The 14,375-nt window shown below is 37.0% G+C and overlaps 1 protein-coding gene across 4 annotated transcripts in view; it reads right to left on the reverse strand.

Moving 5' to 3' along the window:
• Nucleotides 1-14,375, reverse strand: part of ITGB4 (integrin subunit beta 4) — a 1,147,860-nt gene that overhangs the window by 825,229 nt on the left and 308,256 nt on the right. For all 4 annotated transcript variants that reach the window (XM_044084971.1, XM_044084972.1, XM_044084974.1 and 1 more), the window contains exon 4: nt 8,877-8,972. In XM_044084971.1, coding sequence (XP_043940906.1) covers nt 8,877-8,972 — 96 coding nt within the window. The remainder of the gene's footprint in view (nt 1-8,876; nt 8,973-14,375) is intronic.

Below are 14,375 nucleotides of genomic sequence, written 5' to 3' on the forward strand. Positions count from 1 at the left end.
TGGGAAATTTCTTACCCTTTATGTGCTTAAGTATATTAATTTTGTCTTTGAACAGCATCATTCAACACCTTTTTTAGCCTGCCTCAATGTTCTCTTGACAAAGGGATATGGAGTACAAATTATGAAAGAACACTCAATCCAACTTCAATGCCTGCAATCACTTATGACCCTGCAGTGCTGGGTCACCAGTATTAATAACATACAAGTTCATAATTCTTTATTTATTGTATTTCAGAGTCACTGGCAACTTCTTTACCAGAACATCCCTCTCTCTAGCTATTACTTTCAGCCACATACCTAAAGGTAAATTTATAAAATACCAGCTGCTTGACACCTTGAAAATGTTGTTTAAACTCTCAGTGTTAAATATCAGACACAGCAGAGCCAGTATACAGTCCATAGTTACATTTGTTCGATGTTTGCTTCCTGTATGAACCATATGGCATGGACTGTGTCCATTCCAATGTGATAAAATTCCAAACTCATCAAACCAATAACACTATCATCTGATTTTTCTTACAATTGTGCTGTTCTTTGAGTCACTCAATGACCTTTGTTCCCAGCGGCTTGCAGATCACTTTTGATTTCTGAGAAACAAACTCATATTGCTCAATGAGCTCACCACTGCCCACTCTGTTATCCACAAACCTGAAAACTGCCCTGCACTCTTCAACCTAGTGCAACTAAATACCAACCCCAGGACCCTTAGATCATCTGATAAACTTATACTCAAGGTTACAAAGTCCCATAATTACTTTGGTGACTCTCTCTTTTCCTTCAAAGTAGCCAAACAGTGGAACCAATTACCACAGAATATCTTAAAAAAACACAGATCATCATAGTTTCAAAAAACTCCTAAAGGAATACCTTACTCAACAATGGCTATGCTCCTGTAATACTCCTGGCTAGTTTCTCATGCCTTCAATCAAATGTTTTCTATTCTGCTATCTTCTTGTCTTACTTCTTCCAAATGAAAATGCCACAATGGTTTTTAGTTATATATATCTAATGAGTTTCATATTACTGTCTGTAAAAAGGCTTAAGAAATGTAATGTTTTCTGTTTTACTTTCACCTTTTTGTTAATTGTGGTTGTTAGCAACTGCTAAAATTGTTTGTATATTGTTTGTAATTTTTTTAAAACATTTTTGTAATCTTTTTGTACTATTGTTATGGAGCTTATCTCCCCAGGTCTCCGCTGAAAATGGGCTATTTGCCCAGCCAGACACTACCCAGTTCACAAGTGTAAAATAAATAAAATAAATAAATGTTTCCAATTGTTTTTGTATTTTCTTCAGGTTTCATTTTTAAATCTGCACTAGGTCAGATGGTCATTGTAAGCCTCCACTACAAATGGTCTGTTCTACCCCATGCTCCTCTGTCTTTCCCCTGGCTGAAAATTTATGTGCACACTGAGCTTCATTCCCAAATGCAGCTCAATGCCATCAAAGGCAGCTGTCTCCATCATGCAGCAATTACACCTTCCCCTTTTAGAAATTAAAGCTCGACTCAGTAAAAAACGTGTCTTCTAAATACTTTCATTCAGGATCCTACAGGCCAATCAATCCCACACTGCAATATTTACAGTGGATCCAAACTGAAATATTCAGAAAATGTCTTCACTACAGCCACACAGGCCACCAGGAAATTGGATCCCATCTGGTTCCTCTTGTAAAAATCAGAAAAAAATATAATCAGCAAACATTAAATGACAAAATACTCCTCCATAATTTTAGTTAATTCAACTTCTTGGCATCTCTGAAGTTAAGCGGAGGTACTTGTTTCTCTGCAGGAATATCATTTGCCTCAAAATACCATATGGTCCTACTGGTACGTATTATCCACTAATCTAATGCACTGTCTAAAGTATCAGCCTTTCTAAACTACCAGACATTTATCAGAGGTTTAATCATAATGTCACTGCAATGTTTTTCTCGTTTGCAAAACAATAAGCAGCATGGAATCAGCACAGGGACACAAAATTGTTCTTTTTGCCAATTCTTTACTTAGTAACACACATGCAAGAAAATTCTCCCCATCCCCATGCTTGGTTGACGCATTTGGGTGTAAGCAGCTTTTATTCAATTTCTTTTTATCACAATTTTTTTAAATCTGCAACCACTTGTATTGTGCAAGCTGGTGGTGCACTTCAATAGAAATTTCACTTTCCCCCACTATGGTATGACTGTGGAGTTCTTAAATATAAGTTAGAGTGGTGTGCAGGCCCAAGTCTCCCCCTCCACATGAGGGTACAAGGGGGCTTGCCACTCCTGTAAAACAGGATTTATGTCTATTTTGTAGTTTCCTGAGTTACTGTTCAATGCTGAAAATTTGATGACATATGACCCATTTTTCAGTGGTAAGTGGTACATAGGGAAAGCAAACAAGCAACAAAAAGAACAAACTTTATCACAATATACCTCTTAGCAACACTGTCTTTGAAATGCTGACTCTTGTCACTCATCCTCTCAGACCACATTTTCACTTGCCTTTCTTGCTCTTCTTAAATTTGTGTTGATGCCCTTGTGTGCATGTCTTCTTATTTCAGCTCTAACTCCAACATTGTGACCGGAAGTAACCTATTTTCTTTGATTCTTGACTCCTTTTCATTTCTATCTGACACAAATTTCTAACTCCACCTAATCCTCTGGTGTTCCATAGAGTACACCCTTAGTAGCATAGTTAGGGTGAGGCAAAGCAGGCAGACACCTCAGGAGCAAAGTGCTATGGGCCTCATTCGGTAAATGCAGGTCAGTCCTCAGTCCTGTGCATTACAGTAGACTCCCTCTTATCCAGTCTCGCTGGGACTAGACCTTAGGCTAGATAAACAAATGGCTGGTTAATCAGGAAAAAACATACAAAACAGCATTTATAGCTTATAAATCAGCTAGAATAACAACATTTGTGTTAGTATGCATTTTTCTAATGAATATAAAGTTTAAAACTGAAATGTCTGCCATTATTTAACCCAGAGGAGGCGCAAGTGTTGTTCTTCTTTGTCGTCTTTTGCTAGGGCTACAGCAGAAATTTGATCACTGGTTAAAGAGGAGGCCAGTTAAAGAGGAGCCAGGTATCAGGGCTTAATGTACTGGCATTCAGAATGCTTGTATGGCATTTGCGGTTAGCTCTGAAGCACTCAGTGCTGTGTGTGTGGCATAAACTGCTTGCTATAAAAGGAACAGTGTTTTTTTTTTTAGAACTGAAGCACTGTAGTGCTCAGTAGCAAGTGGAATAAACTGTGGCAGCTGCTTACTACTGTTTAAAAAGCATGAAGAGTTTTTTCTGCTTTTATTAGAACTGAAGCACTTTAGCACTGAATGTGTGGAATAAACTATAGCAGCTGCTCTCTAGAAATGTATCAAGTAGTTTGTTACAGTTTAAAAAGCAAGAAGAGCTTTTTTTTTCTTGGAAAAGAATTGCTTTAGTGCTCCAATGTGGAATAAGCTGTAGCAGCTGCTTGGTACAAATGAAGCATGCAGTTTGTTACTGTTTAAAAGGCAAGAAGTTATGCCTCCTACTAACAATATACCTTACTTCTTCTCCTCTTCCTCCTTAGAGTCTCCACTGCAAATGCACAGCCCTCCCACTTCATCCATCTCTATGTTTGTCTGGTCATCTTCTCCATCCATTTATTACTTATGTTCATCAACACTCACTGTCAAAAGGGTCTGGTCACCTTGACACTTTATTGTTACCTCTATAAGTACAGGATGCCTTCACCTCCTACTGGTGATTTGCATCCTCTTAAATCCCTCACTCGGTTAATGTCAGCTAAGTCTTGAATTTTTGCTTGCCAGAGAGACCTGTCTACATTTGAGCTTTAAAAGGTGGTGTGTTCAGTGTCATGAAGTCATGTTACATCATGAGTTACAAAGGAAGTGGCTACCTGGGCACCAAAAGTAAACACTGTGTATCTTTAGCTAGCTGTCAAATGAAATAAGTGCAAAATAATTAAATCAGGAATAAATTAGTTCAGTTTCTGCAGATTTTTTAATCTTTATTTCGCAACGCTATGAATCAAGAGTTTCTCCAGATCCAAGCACAAGTTTCAATTCAATGCAAAATTATTTACCTAAACTTTATTTTTCAAGTAATGTTACAGTTCAGCTAAACACACATTGGAAAAATGTATGCCAAAAGACAGAATATGCAAAGCTACTGCTTCTTATCCGGTCTAACTGAAATCATTTATAATACGACAATGTTAGCAAGTATTTCAAAGGCAGAAATCAGTGCAACATACAAAAATACTTCAACTTCTCAGCATGAATGTAGTAAAAGACTTATGATTAACATCAAATTTAGTTACAGTGGGGATATGAAATACAATAAAATAAGGAATAATGACTCATAGAAGCAATATTAACTACACCCACCTAGAATAGAATTAAGAATAACATGTAACTTCAAGAATCAGCTAGTCGTAAGAAACATGAAAAAAAAACACGGAGATTATGTAGAACACTGGACCTTGCGTCACTGCAGATCCTGTATACTAATTGACATTACAGAAGATTTAGTGCTCTGCACTGACTCCCATATGGTACTGTACTGCTCTTTGAGCTAAACTGACTCCAGGATTCCATGATAAAAGAGGTGTCATGTTTAGGATTTTTTCAGTAAAAACAGAAGATAGATTGTTACATTAGTTTCATTTGTAAGCAGGCAGGGTGCTACCATTCTCCTTTTAAGAAGGAGAGGGAATTAAGGGGGCTGACATCTCCAATCACAAATGGAATTAACCAACAAACCTGACACAATGTCATAGCAGACACTACTTGCGTAACATTCTGAGAGCTACGCAAGTGTCCAGGTGAAGTCCAATGTTCTATGTTAACACAAATAATATTATTTCTTGTCTCTTTCTTAACCATCACACGAATTGCAAATAAAGACAAAACCAAAAAAAAAAAAAACACGGTTATGTGTGGTTGCAATGGAGTTACAAAAAAAATGTCTGCCCTTATTCCTATGTCCAAGGAGACATTAACAACAGTACCACACAGATGCAGAGGGGGTATGTTTTATGCTAGATGTCTAGCCTGAATCCCTACTGTTGCGTTAATTTATTCTCACCTCAGTTACTTACACAGTGAGAGAGTATTATCTCTGGGGAACTGAAACCCATTGTATACAAGGCTGCAGTGAACTATTGCTTTCAGCCTTAGTGCCCCATTTAAGAGGAGTTTGAGACATGCAGTGATGCCAGTTAAGGTGAATGATGCTACTATTTACATTCTTTCCTACTGTGGGCAAATTTGTGGTGATCCACGGAAGAAATTTTCAGTGAGTGAAAATTTAGCAAAATTCTGTCTCTTAAAACCATTTTCAATGAATACCATTGGATACCAACTCATCTGTTGCACATCAATAAGGAAAAATACAAATGCCATTATCATTAAAAGTGTCTTTCACCAAAATTTAATTTGTGGTATCAACCCTCACTGAAAGTGCCTTGGTAGGACGGTATATTGTGCTATAGTCCTTTGCTGCCACCAAGGAGTCATCATACAGTAAATTGTTCTTTACAATCCTCTATCCCTCCCAAGAAGAGACCTAGATTTTAAGCGCATACTTCTCTCCCAAGGTAAACACACAGTGGCCAGGTCACTTCTGATCACTAGTGATACAGGGGATGCTTGCATGTGTAGCTGAAAGCTTGCCAGCAAATACACCATTTGGTACAGTGCTGAATATGTTCTGTTTCGACCATGAACACTTTAAGGACTACACCTTCCAAATACTAAGTTTTTGGGATCTTTTTTCTAGCTTTACTGCTGTTTCAAGGGAATTTGGCACCGTGGACACCAACCCATTGTCTGCCTACTCCCAACATCTATAAGTAATCATCCAATTTCTTAATGAAACCTTTGGTATTTAAACCGACAAATGAAAAAAAAATCCTTTTACAGTGATTAATACTTTTACTGTTAGTTGTTATCAGTCCATGTATTAATATGCCTTCTCTGTCCATTATCCCTGTGCATGGCTACCTAATATCCTTGTAAGATAATAGGACCACTTATTCTGGAGCCATGATAAACAAGGGCTTAACTATACTGTGAATCTACGCTTTTAAATATTTTTAATGTTTCTTGTTTGCATTTGTTTACTGAGAAAATCTGACTGGGCTGAACCCCTTTTCAGCTGTGGACAGGGAAGAAAAATTCCATAATGAACATTTAAACTACATAACTACAACCTGTAATAAGTAACTCTACATATACACAGTTTTAGCTGTATTATGTTTTTTGTTTGTTTTTGAGTTTGCTAATATATTTTATTTGTTCATTGTTGTTTTGAAATATAACTGTTGTCAAGTTTTACTCCCTAGGAACTTGATGAAAATAGGTTATGTCCAATCTAGACTGACTGTTCAGCAAACTTATAAGAAAGAACAGAAATAAAAGAATGATTCTGCAACTAAAACCCAAATTAGCAACAAAATAAACTGACATAAGAAATAACCATGAAGTACTAGAAACTCTGATACTCCACAAGGTGCATTTATTAAAAGCAAAAAATACCAAATTAAGCACTTTGGTCTGAAAAACATATAGATTTTTTTTTTCTCCACAAAGCGAGTTTTATTAATACCAAAAAAACACCAGGTTAAGTGCTTTCATCTACAAATGTATAGATTTCATCAGAATTTGGCACACTTTACTAAACAACTACTTAAATAACTTGCCCAGCCAATCAACATACGTCAGTCACGCATGAGCATTCACACCAAGCTGACACTTAGTACATAATCGCCTTTAAAAAATACATATAAAATATAAGTATATGGCTAACTGCTAGAGTCTATCTTATTAGATATTAAAATAGCTACATGAGAAGTTTAACATTTAAATATGTAATGTATATAAAACCACTTCCAGCACTATGTATATAAAATATGTATGCAAAAATATTCTGAATAATCAAGAGAATACAAAATACAATTATTTATATACAGCATTTTATAATCTGGCTAATTTCAAAATTAATAAACTATTTATGGAGATTTTACCATTGATGTGATGATTTTACCAGCAATCAAACTTAATTGCCATCTCAACTCACTTGCTTTAATCTGGCTTCCCACTGCCCACCCCTAAGATTCTTTTCCACTTTCTGAAACACCAAGAATTGAAGACATGTTAAAATTTGAACATACTACTCTATGCTTAAAGGGCTGTTTTTATCTTTCTTATGAATATCATAATTATGTTTGTATGTGTACTTTTTCAACTATTTCTCTGACTTATGTACATAAAAAGCAGATCAGGTTTTGCACAGTGCTAAATAAACAATTCATGTGATCCTCTGTTTGTAATGACCATTCACTTTTAAACATAAACCCCATACATAATGGTCCCTGCAAAAATAAATTTGCATTGATTGTATGCACAACATTTGTTTTGTACCGTCATTTCTAGAGGTACTAAATTTTTTACTTCTCTCAAAAATATTTTTATATTACTAGCCCACTTGTAAATAAATTTTGGGGTATTCATAAATCTTACAACTAGTTTCTGAACACATTTAAATATATTCCAGTGCTAAAAAAGCAATTTCAAAGATCTTTAATAGTTATACTGTAATACCATAGCATTACTAAATTCTTCCTTCTTCTTATCCAGAGATTTGAATACAATAGTTTTTCTACCCAAAAAGGGAAAATATAATCCCAGATTTTCTCTTATTGTACAGCATCTAAAATTGTATGAAGAAAGGGTATCCCCTACTTATACATATTTGAGACCTTCCTCAACTCAGTATCAAACTAATCCATGCAGGCTAAGGAGAAAAAACTGTAATTTGACTACATTTTTTTTATGTGTGAGGTGATTGCTTTCAAAATGAAAATAAGTACTTGAGTGAGTTTTCTATATATACATTTGAGCTGAAATTTGTTTGTATTCGATCTTTGGAGATGAATACATCTAAAAAATGTATTTTTCACTAAATATTTGTTATGAAAACTAAACTGACATATAATTAAGATATTTAATAAATTGATGAAATATATCAAGCTTACTATCCCAGTAAATAAAAATATCATCCAAGAAGCAAAAATAAATTTCCATTTGTCCTTAAATATAGACTTCAACGCAAAGTACTATTCCCAGGATAATAAGACTACACTGGTATCGGAAGGTGCGCATGTTGTACCCATAGCTACACCAGTGACTGATGACAGTATTCACTTTCAGATAATATAAAATTATTGCAACATCAGCATTTCCATAAACTCACACAAAATGTTCATCTCATTCACTTAAACTTTGAAACCATGCCATCCCAATATCATGCAGAATACTTGTGTATAAATCTTAAAGTCTAAACTGATGCATAACCCCCCCCCCATATAAACATCAAGGGTGGGGTTACTTAAAAAGTGCCAAGAATCCTTTAATAAATGTCTGTAAATATATATAACTAAATATATTATACACCCTCCCTTCCACAACAGGTCTTAAAGGGGGTTCACTACGATTTATGCACTTTTAGAAGCCTATATGTTTTTTAATGTGAAAGCATTAAATTTGGTGGATTTTTTTTGTTTTTGTTTTTTATAAAAATTGCGTTGTGGAGTATTGGAGGTTTTTGTACTTTATGGTTCTTGCTCACCGGAATTTATTTTGCTGTAAACTTCGAAGAATGCTAATAAAGGAAATAAAACTCTTATGATAATTTCTAGCAATCAGAAGACAGCAAGTGCTATGGATAGTTTTAAAATGCATCTATCTGTGAAATATTTTCTTTATATACTAACATGCATACCTTTAATAAAAACAATCACGAACAAAATAATGCTTCCGGACTTCATTTATTCTTTGTTAAATATTACCTGGAAAAGAGCCCGAATTGTGCTTGGTTGTCTACTCACCTCTATGAACCTAGTTGTACTTTTCATTTCTATCCGGTAACCACATCCTTGGCTGATCAAATTTTCAACAAGGTTACATCTTACATGTTCAAAGCCCTGCAAGAGAAGGGAATAATAAAACCATAAAAGTTTAACTCCAGGTTCTGGAAGTCAAAATGTACATGATACCTTAATGAAGGATATCTTCACATACAAATTCATTTTTGGGAGTCTGGTTGTAGTTCTAGCTAAATAATTCTGATGTTCTTCAGCTGCCATTGACAACAGCTGTTTTAATATGACTAGAACTGCAAAGACATAACTTGTGTCAGCCCTATAGGTTTAAAACTTAAGTATGGAATCTACCTGTTTATTGCTAGTCATCTGTTCTTGGGAATGGATGGTGGTTACTAAAGAAATAGCTGAGGAGAGAACCAATTAGCAAGTGAAAGGCAGCAGGGTCCTGGGTATTTGTTAATACAGCTGGGGTGTACACCAAGGACTCAGACAAACATGGTTTTCTAACACTGTGCAGGCACTGAGAAGCATCTCATGGATATGTCTCAGAGTGCGTCCACTAGGCAATACAGAAAGTGTATGTCCCTTCACATCGGTATCTCCTAAAGGATTAGGCAAGTAGAAATAGAGAAGTTTATTAAGAATGATGGAGTGAAACAGAGTGTAGAGCCCCATCTTACATTTTCCCATCTACAATTTCACATCTGGTGCACTCTAGTAATATATATGATTCGAAGGGCACATTCTTCACCTTTTTTTTCCAACAACTAAGAAGACATGTATGAAAAGGATACACAGAAACATACTACCACCAGAAAAAGGCTTATGGAACACAGATGTTCTCATATGAGTGGGTCCACAGTTTTCCTATAACTTTTGTTACCCTTTGTCCCTGACCACCATATCTCACCTATTTCTAGTCCAGATTTTAAATTATAATGATTTTCAATCTGTACCAAGTCTTTCAGTAGAGTGTTCCCATACTGGGAAAAAGTGTTAATGATGGAACAGAAATTCACTAAATGTCTATTAACCCTTAACATTAAAGACAATAAAAACACCACAGTTGAAACCTTCATCATGTTTTAAATATCTGACATTTTCGTTTGACCAGACACCCAACTTCCAAATCCACACATAAAAAACATAAATAAAATTAACATTTTACTATTTTTGGCCAGGAGACTTTCTCCCATTTCCCAAAACCAGGTAGAAAAGCTACTGGCAAGGGAATGCTTTTAGCCCATCTTGAATATATGACTCCCCCATTTTAGTTGCATCTCCTGCAAGAACATGGCCACACTAGACTACCACAAATAAAATATTTCACTTCAACCAACACAGTCCCACTCTCAGTAAAGCCAACTGGCAATCTATAAAACAGAGATCTGGCCTCTTACTTGACTCCTGTTTCTAGAAATATACTCTTCATATGCAACAAAGGTTACCACAAAAATGACCTACTTTAACCAAACCCTATTCCCTCACCCCCTACGTTACACCAGTTCTAGCACTTATAAACTTTGGGAGTCTTTTCCTCTCCTAATACTTGTGTCAAACGTAGGTTGCAATTCAAAACAAATCACCGCAAACAATCCCATAATAAATGCCTCCAGGCTGGCCACATAATCTAACCACTGTAACTGTCCACACTTTCCTTCAATAGCCTCATTCCCTCTTTTCTCTACTAAGGATTGTCAAACCCATTGTATTTTATCAGTGCTTCTAAATGCTATGTATGTCTGTTCTAATGCTTTTCATTTTATGAGTAGAATGTAAGACCTACAAGTTTCAACTCTTATTTCTAACTACCTTGTAAATACCATATCATTCTTTGTTCTCTTTTTCCAGGAGAACACTATGTAATTAATTGTTCTCTTTTCTATTGTGTAATTCCAATTCATTCACATCATTTTATTAAACTGCCATCCCCTAAGCACTTTACAATTAAAACCAAACCTCAACAATAAAACAGGGAATGCTAAATAAATAATGCAGTCCTCTCAAAAAACTTCAAACTATATTTAAAAACTAGAACCTGAAAAAAACACAAAAGTCTTCCTAGGATTGAGGAAAATCCTTCTAAAGTGGCAGTGCTGATGATGGAAGTACCACTAGTTTCCTTATATAGATGTGACCCAAACTCCACAGCGTCAAAACATTAAAAAAAACAAAAACAAAAAAAAAAACAACATTACGAACTGCCAGGATGGTTTACCTTTAAATGTGCGTATTCCACAAGGGCGAACAGCAGACTTCCGAAAGGCAGTCTGCAAAATTTGCAAACGCCGAACAGAAAAAGATTTGAATGTGCAATGAGCGAATGCACAGTGAGATTCGTTCGCTGCACATTCGACATTCTGGGGAGGATAGAACTATATATTGGGGATCGGGAAATGGTTTCTTTCCCCACTGTAGTGCGATCTCGGTGTTAGAATAATAAAGTAGAGGGGGTGTGGGGGACACTTTGTTTTTTTTTTTGGACATTAATGTTCGAAAAACAGCAAATCTGCTTTTCGACTTACTGTTTTTCAAACATTAAGGACTGTCAACATTTTCAGTTTCGTGGTTTCGAGTCGCTCATATGAGCACTCGAAACCACTGTGATTCGAATTTGTAAAGGTAAACCGCCAGGATCCCACTGCACTGAAGGAATGTGCTAGAACAAAATGAGCATTTCAAAATTCTTGCCACAGAATTCTGGACTCACTGCACTACAGGTGGGCAAGGTTATACTCCAAAGGCCCCTGGTACAAAGAACTACATTACTCCAGTTTCAACAATACTAGTACACGAACGACAGAGAGCAAAGGTGATATTAACATACACAAAAATGGCTGCTCTTAAATGGCTGAACATTGTCATGAACAATACCCAGATTCTTCACCTTCTTTGCAAGACACAAATTGTTGTCCCCTTAAAAAATTAAGTGGAGTTAAATACAAAACCTGTGACAGAGAGACTGCGGTACACACCAACAAAGCCTCTGCATCTGCTGGACTATCTCACTGAGGATGAAATCCAGGTTGTCTTCTAAGTAAGTACACTTGTGAATCTGATCCTCAGAAAAGGAGAGCTGAATATAAATCCCACAGCACTGACACTGTATACATATTAACCTTGCTTGAGCTGCCTGACTGACAGCATGTACATCATGAATAAGAAGTGAGCCAAAATACAGCTTTGTAGCACATCAGACTCAAGTGGGCAATTTGCAGAGGTATTTATCCCTGGGATAGCTTACTGAGGGTGACCTGACATACAGCAAACAAACCACCCAAGAACTGTGGAAAAAAGCTTACAGTGGGAAGGAGCAGGCCATGCTGTTATCCCATAGTCGACTATGACATTTCATGCGACTGACAGATCAGGTATGACTAAGGAAGAAAATAATCACTGATTCTTCATCATAAAGGAATCCACACACTACCTTTACAAGGGCAAGATCAATACTATGCCCTAACCAAAAATACACTGCAATGGGTGAAGGAGATCATGTGATGCAAAACAGGAATACAGCTGAACATACACTATTCTATCAATAACTTTGCCCAGAAGTACAAGGACAAAGAAAAAGCAAACATATTCCATGTTGTACAGACTTATTTTTTTAAATTAAAGAATGAGGTTACTAATGCCTCATTTAAAGGAGATGCAGAGGCCCCCATTCTTGGTGAGTCAGAGCAATATGAAAAATGATCATAATAAGGGAATCAAAGGAGGACTCGATCACTGTGGTAGGATTAAGGTCCAATCAGTAACATGTCAGTTAAGAAGTTGAAACTTCATCCATAACCTCCTCTTAGTCAACAGGCCTAAACACTATCCAACAAAGTCGGAAGAATTTATATTTATACTACTGATATTCCCACTGGAACCCACATACAGAAGGGGGACCTGATGAAATTAACCTTAGCAGCAAACCTGCCACACACCAGTGCTGCCGAATGTGACTAAGAGTGCACTCCTAGCTTCCATTTGAGATGGAAGGCCTTGAGGGAAAGAATAACAGCTAACATCTCCTTTATATTGATGTGGAGCTCTTTCTAGGCTGCAATACACCTGTTCTGGAACTTAGAGTTGCCTAAATGAGCCCCCAAATATTTGTATGATACACACTTTGTCAAGTTTTGGCTGTGCACTGATGAGAAAAAAAGGATAACCACACTGTCCCTCACCCAAGAGACTCACAAGATGAGCTCCTTCTGAATACAAGAAAGGACAGGCATTTCCTTGTCTAATGGATGGTCCACAGTAGACTTCCAGGTACCACTATAGCATCTACATGTGGATCCTCACTAAGGGTATATCCAAAATAATAAATGAAAGGAACACCAGAGTTCTGAGGAGCTGCTCCACAACCATGGAGACCCTCTAAGCTTGCTCGAGGAAAAAATCCTCATTGAATGAGGCCTTCTATGTGGCTAGAAATCCTCCATGCTTTGGTGTGCCTAGGATTGCCTCCAAGAAGACTCTGGATGTGCTAGTCATCAGACTGGACTTAAAGGCATTGAGAATGAACTCTGTACTTGGTAGGCAGTACACTGTATATGTGGGCTTCCCCTGCAGTTCTTCTTCATTTTGTGCATACAGCAGGCAGTTATCTAGCTATGGAAGAATGTGAATGCCTCTGCTCCTCAGCAGCATTACATACCACTGGCTCTCAGAACAGTACAGAACTCAAAAGACAATGCTGTAAAATGGAAAAAAAAGGCCTCACACTTTGAGCCCGCAAAAATCTAAGAGAATTTGGAATTTGGGCACTCTTAAAAAGAGGGTGAGTTTAGACATATATGGATGCATCTCCATGTTTTTCCCCTTTTAGGTACCAGGAAGAATCCACAATAGATAGCAAGCCCTCCTCCTCCTCCCAGGGAATAATGTCTCCCTGCTCCCTTAGTTGATTGGGGGGTGGGGTGGGGGTTAATCGCTCCCTTAGTTAACTCAGGAGGGGTAGTGCTGACTTCATCTGGCTGACTTGAACAGGACACATCACCATCAAGAGAAGGATGACTCAAAGGTCAAGCTTGCACCTTGAAGAGATTATATTTAATATCGATCTGTCTGAAGGCATTTTTGAGCAATTATCACTGAAGATACTTCGTTGACTTCCATATCAAGTCGAAAGAAGTGGAGCAGAGATGGAGGGTAAGGGATGGGGAGAGAGATTTGCTGATTGTGTGAGGTTTTTAGTGAGGAACTCATTGGGCTATTCCCAAAAGGCCACCCTGACTTATATTTGTTCTTGAACTTGCATTTTTTTTTTCAAATGTACATTTGTTTCTGGAATGCTGTCCTATAGTCTGGTTTGGGGAAAAAAAAAGACTGCTTAGAAAGATAGCACCAATTATACTCTGTGATAGGAGGGAAGAATAGCTCTTATTTTATCTCTATTCTCTACTTCTCTTCTTCATTTCTTTTAGGATTACCTGGGTCCGAAAGCTGAAAAGGAAGCTCATGTCATGGGGAGCATTAAGCAGCTGTCCCATGATGTCCTCCAGC

The sequence above is a fragment of the Protopterus annectens genome, chromosome 10.part0, assembly GCF_019279795.1.
Source record: "Protopterus annectens isolate FY-2018-M chromosome 10.part0, PAN1.0, whole genome shotgun sequence".
Lineage (NCBI taxonomy): Eukaryota > Metazoa > Chordata > Ceratodontiformes > Protopteridae > Protopterus > Protopterus annectens.